The 15,842-nt window shown below is 39.1% G+C and overlaps 2 protein-coding genes across 3 annotated transcripts in view; both read right to left on the bottom strand.

Moving 5' to 3' along the window:
- The window catches only part of LOC104943356 (ubiquitin-conjugating enzyme E2 D2-like), an 8,847-nt gene extending 3,936 nt beyond the window's left edge, over positions 1-4,911 (bottom strand). The window contains exons 1-6 of one of the 2 annotated variants that reach the window (XM_010768760.1): positions 4,499-4,911; positions 3,135-3,198; positions 2,521-2,552; positions 2,240-2,317; positions 1,698-1,803; positions 1,050-1,143 (exon numbers count right to left, since the gene is read on the bottom strand). In XM_010768760.1, coding sequence (XP_010767062.1) covers positions 1,050-1,143; positions 1,698-1,803; positions 2,240-2,317; positions 2,521-2,552; positions 3,135-3,198; positions 4,499-4,522 — 398 coding nt within the window. In that variant the 5' untranslated portion in view covers positions 4,523-4,911. The remainder of the gene's footprint in view (positions 1-1,049; positions 1,144-1,697; positions 1,804-2,239; positions 2,318-2,520; positions 2,553-3,134; positions 3,199-4,498) is intronic. The other variant, XM_010768829.1, reaches the window with a different exon arrangement.
- A 790-nt stretch (positions 4,912-5,701) lies between these two features.
- LOC104943108 (RING finger protein 145) lies at positions 5,702-15,482 on the bottom strand. Its single transcript, XM_010768465.1, has 10 exons — positions 15,297-15,482; positions 14,642-14,750; positions 14,221-14,312; positions 13,489-13,730; positions 12,943-13,121; positions 12,603-12,743; positions 10,082-10,264; positions 9,821-9,968; positions 8,623-8,979; positions 5,702-7,199 (listed from the first exon to the last, which is right to left on the bottom strand). Exons 1-10 carry the CDS (start codon positions 15,463-15,465, stop codon positions 6,411-6,413), a joined length of 2,409 nt encoding a protein of 802 aa, XP_010766767.1. The 5' UTR covers positions 15,466-15,482; the 3' UTR covers positions 5,702-6,410.
- Positions 15,483-15,842: the final 360 nt, after the last annotated feature.

The following is a 15,842-nucleotide window of genomic DNA, read 5'->3' as shown; positions in this document are numbered from 1 at the left end:
CCCGTAAAACTCCCAAAAAGTTTTGTGAAGCCGCCATTTTATTATCCTCGCATTAGCATTATTAGCATTAGCCCAGAGCAGAAAAGCTCAGTAGAAGCCAGTCCCCAACTGGCCGGGGACTTCGGGTGGCAGTACACGCCGTGAAGTTGTTTGCGGCCTGCCAGTAAACCCAAAGCAGAAGAAGAAGTGACGTCAGCGGCTTCATTTCCCTAATCCTTCCCCAGGATTAATACAGTCTAACAGCAGCATGAATAACAATTGTAAAACATTTTTAACACAATGGAATTACTATATAATAAGAGATTATATTATGTGAACGCGATCTGTACTTAGTCCATGAGAACTAAAGAGTACTGCGGTGTGAACGCGCCTTATTTCTACATCCTTTATTTAGCTGACGTTGCGGCCCTCAGGCCTTTCCTAAAAATGATTGTCATTTAAATTCATGAATGTTTAGGCTCGATCTCTGCATTCTCATCATCTGAACTTGTGCAATGTTTTTCTTTCTGAAGGCTTTTTATTCTGTTGCTGCAGTGTAATCCTTGACTGTGATTTGTTCAATTGCTGTCTTGCTAATGTGTTACGTGAGAGCGGTAAATATAGGGTCTGGTAAAAGTACCTGTCAAACATGTTCTTCATTGTACATGGAGAAATAGATAAGGAATATTTTTGCACATATAACAAAATACACTGCACAGAAAGTTTGAATGATCTTTTTCTGTGTTTATGTTTGTGGATCAGACACCTGTGTGTGACTTCACAGCTGCCTGGTGATGCAGTTTGGGGATGATCAAATAATGACAGTTTTAAAATATCATGGAATGTAGACTGAAAGAAACGAGTCTCTGCAGGACGAGTTACACTTCAACAAAACCACAACCTACAGCATCAAACAACCCGTGATTTACTGCAGGACGGTTGTATAATACTGCATTCCTTTTAGCTAGGGGAACCTTATGAAAGAGGAAATGGGAGTGCATATTGCGGAGGTCTGTTCATTTCAGGAGAGAGAAAAGTTTAAATGAATTTAATATATACAAGTAACTTACTTCGGACTATCTGTTTTGTAGACTCGTGCGATCTCTGGCACTAACGGGTCATCGGGGTTTGGGTCACATAGCAGTGAGCAAATGGAGAGAAGAACTACAGGAAAAATAAATACACATGTTTTACCAATGAAATACCAAAGTCACATCAAGGCCCGCCGACAAGTCACCCTGGATTGATTGTGTGACGAATGTAATGTCCAGGTGTCTACAATTTAGGCATTAACACAGTCTAACAACATGAATAGCAATTATAAAAATCAATTCCAGGATTAACACAATGGAATTACTATATAATAAGAGATTACATTATGCATCTGCATTCATTTGTGTTTCACTTGAGGTTTAAAAACCTGACATGGCTGAAAATGTTGTTTTAATGGGAAAAAAATATATATATATAAATTAATCTTATTCAAATTTAGGATTTTGGTCTAGGGGATTTCATAATATATAAAAGACAAACATTTGAAACTTAAAATTTGTTTTGAATGTATATATGAAATGTTGTGTAACCGTCACCAATATGACTTGTGGACCTCGTTTATTTGCTTATCAAAAGTGTTTGTAAGTTTTGTGAGTGAACATTTCAGACTGCTTCTCATGTTATCAGTGACATGACTGTTGTGAAGTACATAGAGTTTTCCGTACCTTTAGAAATAGTAAGCGCAGGAGACCATTGTGATCTGAGAATATCCAGACAAATACTGCCGTTACTGTTAATATTTGGGTGGTAAATTCTTGTTGTAAATGCAACCTGAAAGAGAAAGATAAAAACAATGAGGACAAGTAACACATTGCTGCGTCACACTTCACGCCAAAGTTATGCAATGTAAATTCCCCGACACGAGGCACTGACGCTGAACAGTCATGCCAGTCAGATACTGGAAACAGGTATTTCTTCATGCGGGTTTGCAACAGGTAATCTGTTTTCATGAAAACTGGGCTTGTTTTTATTTCAGATGAAAGGTTTCCATGTTGTTTCTCTGGAACTTAACTATGAAATACACCATGAAAAGTTATTTTTAAAAACATACATGATAGACCCCAGTGTCTGACATTGAAAAGGTGTTATATTTCTAAGTGGAGAACAAGCCTTTTGTCATGAGGGATACTGCATTTAAAAAAGATGAAAAATATCTTTAAATCTCTGTAAAAGCACAAAAAAAGGAAACTCTGATGATTCAGTTTACCTTGGGGGGTTTGAAGGGGTAGTCTGTTGGAAAATGAATTGTCAAGAAGAAAACTCCTCCCTGATACGGACTGTCACTCTGAAAGAAATACATTTACATAAATTTCAGTAAATAAATAATATTCCTGTTCCCAGCTTCTCATCATAAAGTCAAATTTCAACCTTTATCTCGTGGGTATATTTAAAGCAGCCAGGAACACAACACTCTGTGACAAATTCCAACATCATGCTTCTTTGAAAAGTACACGAGAACAACAATTATGTCATAAAGTATGTACTTACAGGTCCCATGATAGTGGCTTGCCAGTGAAACACTGTGGAGAAACAGAAAATATAAATGTTAGGAACCAGGGAAAGGTCACAGGTATGTGATCTGACGGGAACTAGGTTGGCGTTTGCAGCCTACATGCAACACCATTTCCCTTTATAGAACATGTTCATATTCCAAGCCGTTTTGTAGCCATCTATTAGTTATAACTCCCAAAGCACTTCTCCTTTAAATAAGGTTCACCGGGGTCCTCTGTGTTTTAACCAGATGTTCATATCAACTAATGATCATTAAAGAAATTATGGGATTGTTTCCTTTGAAATGTGTAAAGATGCTTGGTGTCCATGAGTGATTGTGGAAAAAACACCAGATTATGTGAAAAATCAAGCATTAAAAAAAAGGTATTTATTTAGCTGTAATCATTCACTTATTGGAAAATGTGCTTATTGTTTGATCAAAAGTGAAGATATACTTTGTATTTCATTGTGGCATACGTGATTATAAACTGAACATCTTTGAGAGTGTTGGTCAATAAAAAATAAGATTAAGTGAAAGATATAGCCTTGGTCTGCTGGAAATTCTAATTATGCTATTTTCTGGCATTTCAAAGACGTCATTTGACACGTACTGTCATCACCCACTGGGCCGGCGGAGCATTGTGCTGGAGGGTCACGAGCCAGGTCGTTCAGCTCCTGTAACGAGAAGAAGTTTAAAACAATAATCAATTAGACATCATGGTATTAACAGACAGATTGATGAAGAGACTTCACCTGAAATCAATGTGCACTTAACACCCTTGGTATAAATGTCCAAATGGAGAATTGGGAAAGTCGTTTTTTTTATTGTGAATTTAGATTAAAACAAATATCCTCCCAATGGATAATGTAAAACAGTTTTAGTTACTTGTCGTGTCCACTTAAAATGTGCGAGTTTGTGATTAAATACAAACATGTTTATTTTCCTGCTTTTTGTTGTTGAAATTATCTTTGCGATTTAGACAGAAGACATATAAAGACAACACCTTGGACATGGTTTACCATCAGACATTTTATAACCCAAAGGAGAAATCAGTTTAAGAGTAGTTAAAAGGTTGGGTCACAGCAATAATGTCCATGTAGTCTTGTTTGTCTCACAACACTGTCCTGGCAAGTGTATTTATCTCTTGCCTCAACCCTCAAGGTTCATACAGTTCCTCTGAGAGAGAAGGGGGGGGCCACCGTGTTATCCCAAATTAACAGCAAGACGACACCCAAGAACCTTTACAACAGCCTCTAATGTTAATTTTAGGTCCACAGCTCCTTTTCAGCCCCACCCCGGCCTTCTGACACGCAACATTTCACAAGTAAGTTGATGGATTTCTTTGAAAGAAGATCCTGGTAAACAGCAGAGTGAAGAAATAAAGCATGGATGCGAACATTTCAGGATCTGTACTTCAATCTCATGTTGCCAGTGTCCTCCATTTAAATGCCAGAACACACCCTGTGATGTTCACAGACGCAAAACAAAAACTATCACATACCAAGGAAGTGTATCATGAACTGATCTAGTTTGTGCTATGAGTCATGGGTTCTGGTGGAGTATTACAACATGTAGGAACTATTAACTAGAAGTAATAACAACAAAGTATCCAGTAAAGGCATGAAACCATAACCCAAGGACCATTTATATGATGTGTGTAAAGGTATGAAGTGTTGGGCAGTTAATGAGGCCTCGTTTTTTCCCCAATTCACTTCGTCAAACACACGGAACATGTAATCGAAACTGCTAATGTTAGCGAGCCATCTTATCTTAAACGTGTATATCGATGAGACTTTAAGACGTGTCCACCAACAGTTAACACTTTCAACTCACTCAAATGTTAACACACAAAACGAGTGCAAACAGAAACTTAAAAACACTTGTTTCACCGCCATGTTCTCAGGGGTACAAGAGCAGCAATGTGGGAGGCTAGCCCGGCGTGCTAATGCCGTTAGCTAAGCGAAATGCTCTTACCTTATGAATCCTTTTCAAAGCCATCTTCTTTCAATGTTTTCTCCTTTAAATTGAAGTGTTTTCCTATCCAAGGCAAACGTGATGTGCCAGGACTATTCCGCGTTCTGTTAAATAACTGACTCTGGGTCAACTCAACGGCCTTTTCTTTCTCGAGCTAGTGCCCGTTAGCTAGCGAGCTAAAACTACGTATTCGCGGAGTTCGTAACAAAGATAGCTGGCAGTGTTCTGCAGCTTATTTTAAACGACACTATCCTTCGATAAACCCTCACTTTACAGCGAAGTTACCGAGTATTTTGTCAGATGGTGTATCCGCCGGTTGAGGCTAAACGAGGTGAAGTAACCACTGTCGACAAAGCTGCTGTTAGCCAACTTGCGGCGATGTGCTTGTGTCGGGGCTTTATGAGCAGAAGGCGGTGCTGCTGAGTGACGGACGCTGCGCTGGCAGTTCGCTCACACCGCGTTCACACTTCGCCTCGACCTGCGCGAACTCGCCCTTTTCGCGTCTTTACGTTCACTTTGTATGTAATCGCACCGCGCGAAAGAGTTCGCTTCGCCTTCGGTTTGAACCTGGTTTGAACGCACCATTACAAAACTGCTGTGAAACAACGACATGTACACGGACCAGTCTGGACTGGACATGTCGGTGTTTAATTAACTGATCTTTTTATTAAGCACTCGCTTTTTAAATGGTGATGTTATCACTTAAAACAGCCGCTTAATAATTATTTAGTTATTAGTTATATTAATAATGTAAAATAGTGTTTTAAGCATGTTTTATGATTTTCAAGAGAATATATCAAAGTTGCTCTCTTTATGTATTTAACTTCACTGCTAAATGTAAACTATTGTATACTTTTATAATTTAATGGTGTTATGTGCTATGAAAATGTAAAACATGTAATTCTTGTATTACATTTTTTCAGGGAAACCCCTACAAACAAACATATGATCTGAAAAACAAGAGTACATTACTATCCGTGTGTTCGCGAGGGGTAACAAAAAAAGAACCTACACAAAATACATGTTTTGATGATGATTCTAAATGTATGTGAACATGTAAAATGTATGTGAACATGTAAAATGTATGTGTATATTCAGTTTAAACTTCAGTCAGACTCACTGTGTGCACCTGTCATGAATTTATTAAATCAGTGACTTCAGTTAAAAAATGAAAAGCAGACGTAATACTTGGAGACAGAGAAGCAGAACAAAAGGCTGATTTATGAATTAAAGAGACGAATGCTGAAACTTCCATTCATATTGCTTTCACAAAACTGCACTACATTGAAATGTAATTTATTAGTAAACATATTTACCTGTAACCTTCTAGAATTTGGTAAATATTGATGCAAGATAATTGTTTCATAGTTGTAAATCAGTTCTATGAATTGTAATTTAATTTCTTTACGGTTGTACAATAAGATTTTAACCCAACACAATTCAGTCTCTTTATGGCTACGTTCACACTGCAAGGGATCATTCCTGATTTATTTATTTTTCAAATATTACCAATATCAGACCTTATTCAAAACCCAATATATGGAAGCGGCCAAAATGATAATTATCCAATAATGCAAAGATCAAATAAATGATATCAATTATTATAACAAACAAAATATTAAAATTAAATAAAAGTGAACATTTTTAATTAGCATTGCATTGTTTGACAACAGTAAAACTACTATCAGTATAATATGTATTAATGGTGGTTATTTATTATAACGTTTTAGCATTTAGCCTGCAGTCTGAAGGTAGCCCATATTGAACACAAACACATGTTATTTCCTTAACATTCATTATACTGTCCAGTAAAAGACAATTTTGATTGGTTAACACAGAGAGAAGGCAAATGTGTTTAAATCCTTCGTTATGGAAGATCCCCCTCTGACATCCTCCCAAGGCACTGATGCAGTCAGTCACTGTCCTCTGAGCGTGTGCAGGAGGAAGAACCTTTATGGTTTTCAGGATCCTCAACACAGTCTAAGAATTCAGAGTTTTTATTAGAAGATTTAACTGAGGTTTGGCTGTTCACACCGCATGCCTCAAGACTTTTGTTTGATTCAAGGCTGCATGATCTGGTTGTTCGTTCACAGTCATTGTGTTTATTAAAATCCCTGTTTTCAGGAGAGAAAGCGTTGCTGCTGTCTTCACGTTCTGCTCCATATGAGGCAGATTGGCGCTCTAACGTCGATGGCGGCGGTGAGTCTATGCCACTCTCCTCACCTTCGTTGTGCATGTTAGAAAGAGAGGTGTTACGTGATTCTGCATCTCCCCCCGAAGAGCAGGGGCTCACAAATCCAACAAAATCTCCACTGGAGCTGAAACGAAGACCTTGAACAGCTTCCCTTTGAGTTTCATCTTGTTTGTCTTTACCTTCTCTCGCACAATCTCCATCCTCAAAGCTTTTAATCTCCTCCTGCTGCTCTGCAGGATCTGGAGTTACAGCATCGCTCTGCATCTCTGGTAACGAGCCGTTGTCCTGGTTCAGATCTTCCGCTTGTTGTGCGGACGGATCCGGCCCCGTGTCTCTGGGAGCTGCCTCCTCCTCTGCAGCGTCTCCTGAAGCTGTGTTTCTCTCTCTGGGGCTGGGGCGCACCTTCTGGTGGCACATGGGGCACGTCTCCTGCACGTACAGCCACTTGCGCAGGCAGTTGCCGTGGAAGAAGTGTCCGCAGTATGTGATCACAGCAGAGCTCATTTCCTGTGAGGGTGAGAGACATAACCCAATTAAACAATAACTAGAGACCAGTATTTAGCTAAAAGCCTTAGTTGGGATTCACAGAAGTCACACCATCACACAAACTAAGCAACTCCAAAAAGTAACTGTTTTTGTCATTGGAGTTTGGTGGCTTTGAAGATATCATAGTTAAAAGAAAAAGGGCTGTATGACAGCACGATAAAGCGGTGAAAAAATGTGTAATATTGCGTACACTTAAACTGAAATGTATTGTTTTAGGTGTCTAAAATGTGTTTTATAGAGAGATATTAAATTGTGTTAATAAAGCTGGTTTTAATGCTTGTTTCTGACTTTTATTTTTTGGTTTTTACTTATTTACTGTTTTGTCTGTATTATATATATAATAATATGCTTTATTATATCAATAGGTATATTGTTAGTGTACTTATTAGCCACACTTAAACATTAATACTGTACAGTACAGCACTATTGGACTTCTTTTGAAAACAATATGAGCAAATTAAATTAATACAGTTTTTTTTAAATGTTACCTCTCTTCATTAATCTCCTTTTAAAATTAATTTCTTTTATTATTTACATTTTCTTTAAAAAAGCTACTTGAAAAGCTCTTGAACCAGCGAATGTCAAGGCTTCCCCACACATGTTCTCTGTTATTATAAACGTTTCTTTAGCTGCTTCCTTGACACTCAACCTGTCATCTTTATTGAGGACCAGTTTGAACATCTGAAACCGGTTTGATTAGAAAACAAACCGGCTGGAGGCCAAAGATTCGTGCCTGAGCAGCGAGAGGAGCGGTGCAGCTGAACTGGAAGAACGAGATCGAGCTGCTCATAAAGTACAATATGTCCACAGTCTATGTTACAGTCAGCATTGTGAAAGAACATTACTGATAATGAACAACATCACTCTATACTTGTGTAGAGATTTTGTATATGAATAAATATATAAGATTGTCAGATTGAACACTGGGTTATTTTGCTTTTGATTGTTTGTGTTCTTTTTCTATATTTCCGATTGTAAAAAAGTAAATCTTTATATTTTTAAAGCTACATTTAGTCTTGTCTTTTTGTCAACAATGTAATTGGATGTCGATACTGACACATCTGTAATGAATTACGCCTGTGCGGCCTTGTCATTGTCTCGTCTTAGTCATGGAAAAAAAAGGTTGATGACTAACAAATGAAGTCATAGTTTTTACAACAGCGTAAACACTGATTGACGATGACATAAAAACAGAAATGACTGCACAGGTGTGCCGTCTTTCCTTATGATGTTGTGGAGACACTTTGATTTGAAAGACACTCTTCATGGCCAAATCAGGGTAAAAAAGGGTTTTTGTATTTAACAGTGTGTTGCGTGTTTGTATCCAGATTTTCTATAGTGCTCTGCTGTTGTATTTTCCCCAGTGGGACGGTAGGTGAGTGACCTGGAAGCAGATGGAGCAGACGTCGTTGTGTTCCTGCAGCTGCTGAGCCGTGGCCAGCGGGAGGGAGTTGATCTTTTTCGCCGCTTCCTGTCTGAGCAGGAAGCTCTTCCAGCCGGACTGAGCTCGGAGCCAAACGTTGAAGTACGAGTGGATGATGATGACGGAGGCGCCCATCCAGCTCCACTCGCCAAACAGCGACTCCCAGGTGCCGTACGCCACCACGCACAGCGCCACCACGAACTCCAGCACGCGGCTGACGGCGTTCACCCAGTAGATCACCTCATCGAGGCTCTCGATCGGGTCGCGGCGGAACAGCTCCACCATGAACAGGGAGTAGATCAGCATGGTGCCTGTGACCTGGAACAAACAGGGACATTTTAATCAAGAACAGCATAAATAATGGGCTTCATGTTGGAAATGATGTGACTAGCAGTGTTTATTAGTAGGACTTTTTGATCTATTTTACAAGGTGTATAATATTTTATCTTTTAAACACGTGGGAGACATTTTTTTTTTGCCAGGACTAATTTTCTAAGTTACTTTTTTCAGATGTGTTTTGAAAAAAATGTAAGTGTTAAAGGTGGCGTAGATAATTTAGGAGAAACCAGCTCGAGTGCGCTAGAATTTGAAAATACACAGCCGGAAAAAATCTGCCACTTCCTTACAGAGCCCCTCCTCCAACACACACGAACGCGCACATGACCAATGAGGGCACGAGATAAGTTTGTGCACAGATGGAAGGCTGACAGGCAGGTAGGCCATCCAGTTATTTTAGCCGGGCCGGCTCAGATGATTGGTCCTGCTTTTTACAGCGCCACGGCTTCCACAGACGGCTTCCATTTTTTAATGGATTTTTTGTCAAAGCACTTCAGATATTCATTGCTATCGGGATGTTAAGAGCATTCCATGGAATATAACAAAAAGTGTATCTCGATCCGGTTTCTCAAACTCACCTACCCTACCTTTAAATGTAGATGTTTATGTGATTATAGAATCTTGGAAGTCGTAAATTAGGAAAATGTATCTAGCAATTTATTTTCTTATTCTGAAGAAAAGATAAACAAATAAAAGGTTTTAGCGGGATGATATTTTAAATATTTTGAAACACGTGATGATAAAAACGTTTTATAACTTCCACTCAACTCTTGTCCAAAAAAAACATATTCCAACTTCCTTCCTTCTAAATAACACATCCTACCTGAAGGGAAGTGAGCATGCAGCTGGACACCAGTATAAGGAGCCAGAAGTCCATGTGGAAGAACTTGGAGATTTTATAAGCCATGTACACAGGGAAAATCAGCAGGAGCAGACACATGCTGATGCCACGCAAGTGCTTCCACACACTCCTGCACAGAAGAGAAAAAGAGAAAAAGATCAGAGAACTTTCTTGGCCTATAACCTCAAAAATCTTAATCTGCATCTCGCCATAATAAATGGTAATGCCTGGAGTAGCCGTTACCTGTTGCGGGATGCACCGAGCGCCAGAATAACCGGATCTGTTATCTCGATCATTGACTGCAGGGTGGAAGTGGCCACGATGAAGAGGATGATGCTGAGGAGGAAGGTGCGCTGCAGGGCCTGCATGTCCAGCAGGCCGGTCTGCAGAGCGAGCAGCAGCAGAGTAACGCCCTCCGTCACACCTCTGAACACAGCAAGCGTAAACAATGATTATCATCAAAGAGAGGGAAACACATAGGGGCTGGACTTATGATATCATTTCAACTGTAAACACACACCCATACAAACAGCGCTCTCTTCTTATGAGTATTGGAATAAATAGATTTTTTTTTTAAAAAGCTCCCTTTTAAAAAGCTTTCATTTTTGTTGGCAACAAAGCTTCATCACTTTTTCCTATTACCATATTTGTTTTACATGGTTTTACTTTTTTGTTTAATTACACAAGTGATCATGTACAAAAGACACCTTAAATAAAAGAACAACAATATTAACTGAAAGTGAAACAGAAAATAAAAAGACATTAACACTGGTCAGAACAATTCATTAAGATTGTGTTGCCACCTGTTGTTGACACCGTTTGGGGAGTAAACAAAGAGAGGAAGTTTTCCAGGAAATCCCTGAGCAGAGTCAAAAGTACATTTCTCGAAAGTCACCTGCCACGTTTGCTGCTACTTACTACCACCCAGTGGTAACAGGCACAATCAGAAAGAGGCAAAAAATAAATCTCAAACTTTCTACACAAGGAAACTAACACACAAATATAGAACGAACCAACAAACAGACATTTAAATGTGCACATTTTATTAAAATGCAATGCATGTGAAAGGGGGTTGCTTTGTAGTGATGAATCTCCATAAAATCAGGTTTACTTCAGATATGAACTTGAAACTGTAAAATACTCTATTGCAGGGGTAGCCAACACGGTGCCCGCGGGCACTTAGTCGCCCGCAGGGGCAACGTGAGTCGCCCGCCGGGCATGTTCTAAAAATAGCTCGCCAAGCAAATCCAAAATGTATAAAATACACAAAACAAAAAAGGAAATGTAATTAAAAGAACCTACCCTATGCATAAACGAAACCTCAATCATAGCGAACCCTATCTACTTACTACAACTCTATATCTATCTAACACCCCTCCTCCCCCCACCCCCACAATGAATATCGACCAATCACGTTGTGGCTTGATTTGCGGGACCAGCGTTGCCAGTCCGGGAAGAGAAGCAATGTGGCACCTCCCCGCTGATTTTTCCTTCTGGCAGAATCTACACTCAGCCCCATTGAAACAGCCTATCATTGCCAGCCGATACCACACATGAGGGCAGAGTTTTACTGTTGTGTGTTGCAACTTGGGCAATTATATATTTATTGCACTTGGACTCACAATTTTTTATTTTTTCATGGCGTAATTTCCTTAAAAAAACAGTTTATTATTGTGGGTGTTTGTAATGCATTATGTGTAATGGTTTAACTATTATGAGTGTATTTAAGTTGATGTGTTATTGGTTGTTTACATATTCTAATATGTGGTGAGTATTAAGTATATACTTCCCCTTCTCTCATGGTTGTAGGTATATCTGTAATTCAGTGATGATTTCACTATAAAAATATATTAAATTCTTCGGTGGTGGATTGCTGGGTAATATAATGCTTAATTTTGTAATCCTGGTGCATACATGACTAACAACAACAAGGTATATGAACTTCAACATTTAAAAAAAAAATCCTGGAGGATTGTGAGGTCCCAACCCCAAAATAAAGCAGGTTTAAAATAAATTAAATGCATAACATGTATTTTAGTAAACATTGAAAGTAGCCCTCGTCCTAAAAAACGGTTGGTGACCCCTGCTCTATTGTTCATATATATAAAGTATATGATAAATTTTCTATACATGGAAGTGAAATTGGTTATATCTTATCAGGCATATGTATATGCAGAAACCCTGAATTCAAATGGAAGACCTTTTAAGACCTTTTTAAAGACCCTTTCCATACATTTTTAAGACCTCATCGCCACTTGTTTGGAGTTTTAACCGGTTACCTTGGCGACACACTTTACCTCACATTGACTATATACAGTATGGATTGTCTTTCCTCCTGATCTTCCAACCATTTGGACGCAAACTTGCATTTCCCCATAACGATGTTTTTTAACAACTGGTGTAAACGGACCTTCGCGCGCTATCAAGCAGTGAGCGTGAGATGTCCTGTTCAGATGACGTCAAATCCAACGGGATGCCATAAATAAACTACACAGAATCACACTACACACCTACGCAATGATTACATTCAGGCAGACTGTAGAATACAACCTCTTTGGACAATTTATATACTTATTGAAAACAAGCTACAAAATGTAATACCTTGGAAAATGCCGTTTAATACTTTTTAATAGCCTTCGTTTTTGCTAAATTGATTTATCAACTTTTAATACTTTTTAAGACCCCGCGGACACCCTGATTATAAACCTGCAGACAGCACAGGACTTAATTATATTAGGATATACTATACACCTGCAGATCTCACCTGTGCATGACGTTCTCGTTCAGAACGGCTGCGTGACCTCCCAGGTAGAACTTGCATAGGTTGAGCAGCCCGAGAGCGAGATAGGAAACCACGAAGGTCAGACCCAGGAGGGAGTACGGCGTGGCACAACATTCAGACACACTGAGGGGTGCAATAAACCAACAAAAACACAGTTATTAAAAACATATGACCTGCCTAATGTCAGGTAAAAACACACACACAGAATAATAATCCACATAATCACATCACGAAAGGTGGGAGAAGTACTCGTATCTTTTACTATCTATAACCCACATTATGCAAACTGTGCTTGAGTAAATGTATTTAGTGAAAGGTGCACCTTGTGAGCAGGAAGAAGAGGATTCCCTGATATCCCGTTGCCGAGGATTTGGTGGACATGGTGTCTGAGAACAGCTGGACGACAAAGAGGACAAACCAGAAAACACTGAAGAGCACCGGGACGGCAAACTGGTTCCACAGAGAGATCCCCACAGCCAGGAGTCGGTACAGCTCGATCACCTGAGGGGACGAGTTCATGTGGAGCGTAGTGTGAAACACAGGACACATAGAGAAGAGAAGAGCATTACAAACAGTAAGTACAGGATTGGTTTAACCTTGTGTGACAAACCAACTGTGTGTTACATTTGATAGCAAACAATCACAAATAATTTGTATTAAAACACAGGAATGTTGTCATATTGGAACATTTTATTTTTGATAATTATTTAACACAAATTTTCAAAATAAAAAGTAAACAGTATCGAAACATGGTTCGATGGATGAACTAAGTATGTCTAAAATATTAAAATAATCGGAATAACTCGTATGAGAAACAGGATGCATTGAGAAAGTGCTTCAATATAAATACATCTCAGAATAAGAGTACCTCCAGCTGCAGCAGCTCTGAATAGGCAGCCTTTGCGAGGCGGTACGGCACAAAGAGATGTGCGAGGAGGAACACGGTGATCCCCGCTGCGGTGAGTCCCACGGAGAGCGTGTTGACGGTGAGCAGCGTGGCGTGCCGCAGGAAGCAGAGTCGGGCCAGCAGGGGGAGCAGGTGAGCCGAGAACAGCCACACCTTCCTGCTCTTCATCAGGAAGGCACACAGCGTGCTGAGAATAATCTGACCTGCACAGGAAATCACAAGAGGACCATTTTATGCCTAGACTGTATGAAACGAAAGTAAACAACTTATCTTTATCCGTCATCTGTTCATAAATACTTGCTTACTGCACATATTTTATATTCTATAATGTATTGCATTCTATTTCAATGTAAAGTACTGCTTTATTCGATTGCTATCTTACTATATTTGTATTACAGTGTTCTTAATATAGTTCGCTATCCGTGTTCTTTTTTTAAATGTTTGTTTTTAATTTGTATGTATGCACCACGACACCTAGTCAAATTCCTCGTACGTGAGAACCTACCTGGCAATAAACCCGTTTCTGATTCTGATTCTAAATGTTCAAACAAAATGAAAAGACATGCCAAACATTATGAATGAAGCTGAGAAGGCTTTTCATTGACATGCTATTTATTTACAGTCCTTTTGAATTTGAAACTAAATGAATGTAAATGCTTCATATTAACATGTGCGTTTAGTTTGTGGACTCACTCGTCATTGCAGAGACAAATCTGTTGAAGGCTAGAGAGTCGAGGTACACCGCTCCTTCATAACCGTACTGCAGCTCGTCACGGACATAATCCCTGGGGAATGAACAGTAAAAAAACAACATCCAATTGTTTTAGGATATCTTAAAACCAAATGTTGCCAACATTTTTATTTATTTAGTACTACTAGGTCATTTGAATGTTTTATCTAGACTGGGCACATCAATAAATGACACATTTGAAAATGTTTGCAATAAATGAGGTATAGTCTCAAACACCTATTATTAAAGTGATTTCCTTCTCCACAGACATGCTGGATACACTGAGTATGTCAAAGTTTGTCAGGACAGAAAACAGATGTTAGTCTAACAAATCTGCATGACTACAAAATAATATATGTAGTTGTAGTATTAGTAGAAGCTCACTTTGAAATCTGATGCCCCATGTACAGGAGGAGCGCAGCGAGGATGTGGAGGTAGAGCGTCACAATGTGCCTCAGAGGAAGAACCAACACCACCAAGTTAAGGAGATGCCCTGGAAGACAAATGAAATGCTCATGTCATGTTTTCCGTGTTTTAATGAAGCCAGGAATGAAAATACTAGTCTCTTCTAAAAATCTAAACGATAAACGGCACACAAAGTGAATTCACAAACAATCAATGAAAAGTAAAACAACTTCATGGTGTCAACGTACACTCTCCTGTTTAAAGGTGGGGTAGGTAATTCACTTCAGAAACACTTTTTGTTATATTCCATGGAATGCTCTTAACATCCCGAAAGCAATGAATATATTAAATGCTTTGACAATAAATACATACAAAAATGTCATCTGTGGAAGCCGAAGGGCTGTAAAAAGCACGACAGCCCTCCATCTGTGCACAAACTTATCTCGAGCCCTCATTGGTCATGTGCGCGTACGTGTGTGTTGGAGGAGTGGCTCTGTAAGGAAGTCTGAAGGAAGGGGCAGATTTTTTTTGGCTGAGTACTTTCAAATTCTAGCGCACTCGAGCTGGTTTCTCCATTCTTACCTACCCTACCTTGAAGGTAACATAATCAATATCTCCTCATGTGCATACTAACCAATGTAGTACATGTTCCAGATGACATATTTGTATTTGAAGAGCATGTCATCATTTTTGGCCTTGAGGTGCTCCGTTAGCCCTTCAATGTCACATTTATACAGCAGGTCCAGCACCAGGATGCTCGGCACCCTCAGGGCCACGTTGGCCAGCTCTTCCAGTCGAGGCATCTTTATTTGGGGTGGGGTGGGGGTGTGATGAGTGGAAAGCTGTTTGTGTCACATGCTGTCAGCGCACCTCCTGCTCATCTTCTTGTCATCTGAAAAACACAACAGAAACTTCATGTTTTTAAATTGATTTATATCAGCCAAAGCATTCCAATCAATACAAAAAACAATAGTTATTTCAGGAAACTATATAAGGTTAATATAAATCATAGTAAATCACATTAAATAAAAAATCAACCTAATATATGGTGAGTTAAGAAATGTAGCTTTATGAATATGACATTTCCATAAGGTATTTTTGTTAAAACTAGTACATAAACTGTTATCAAATTAAAACAGTGATAAGTGATAGTTCAACATTGTCTAAATGCATACAATAA

Source organism: Notothenia coriiceps, unplaced genomic scaffold (genome assembly GCF_000735185.1).
Source record: "Notothenia coriiceps isolate Sejong01 unplaced genomic scaffold, NC01 NC01_scaffold00000120, whole genome shotgun sequence".
Taxonomy (NCBI): Eukaryota; Metazoa; Chordata; class Actinopteri; order Perciformes; family Nototheniidae; genus Notothenia; species Notothenia coriiceps.
This window is presented reverse-complemented; position numbering and strand designations above follow the sequence as displayed.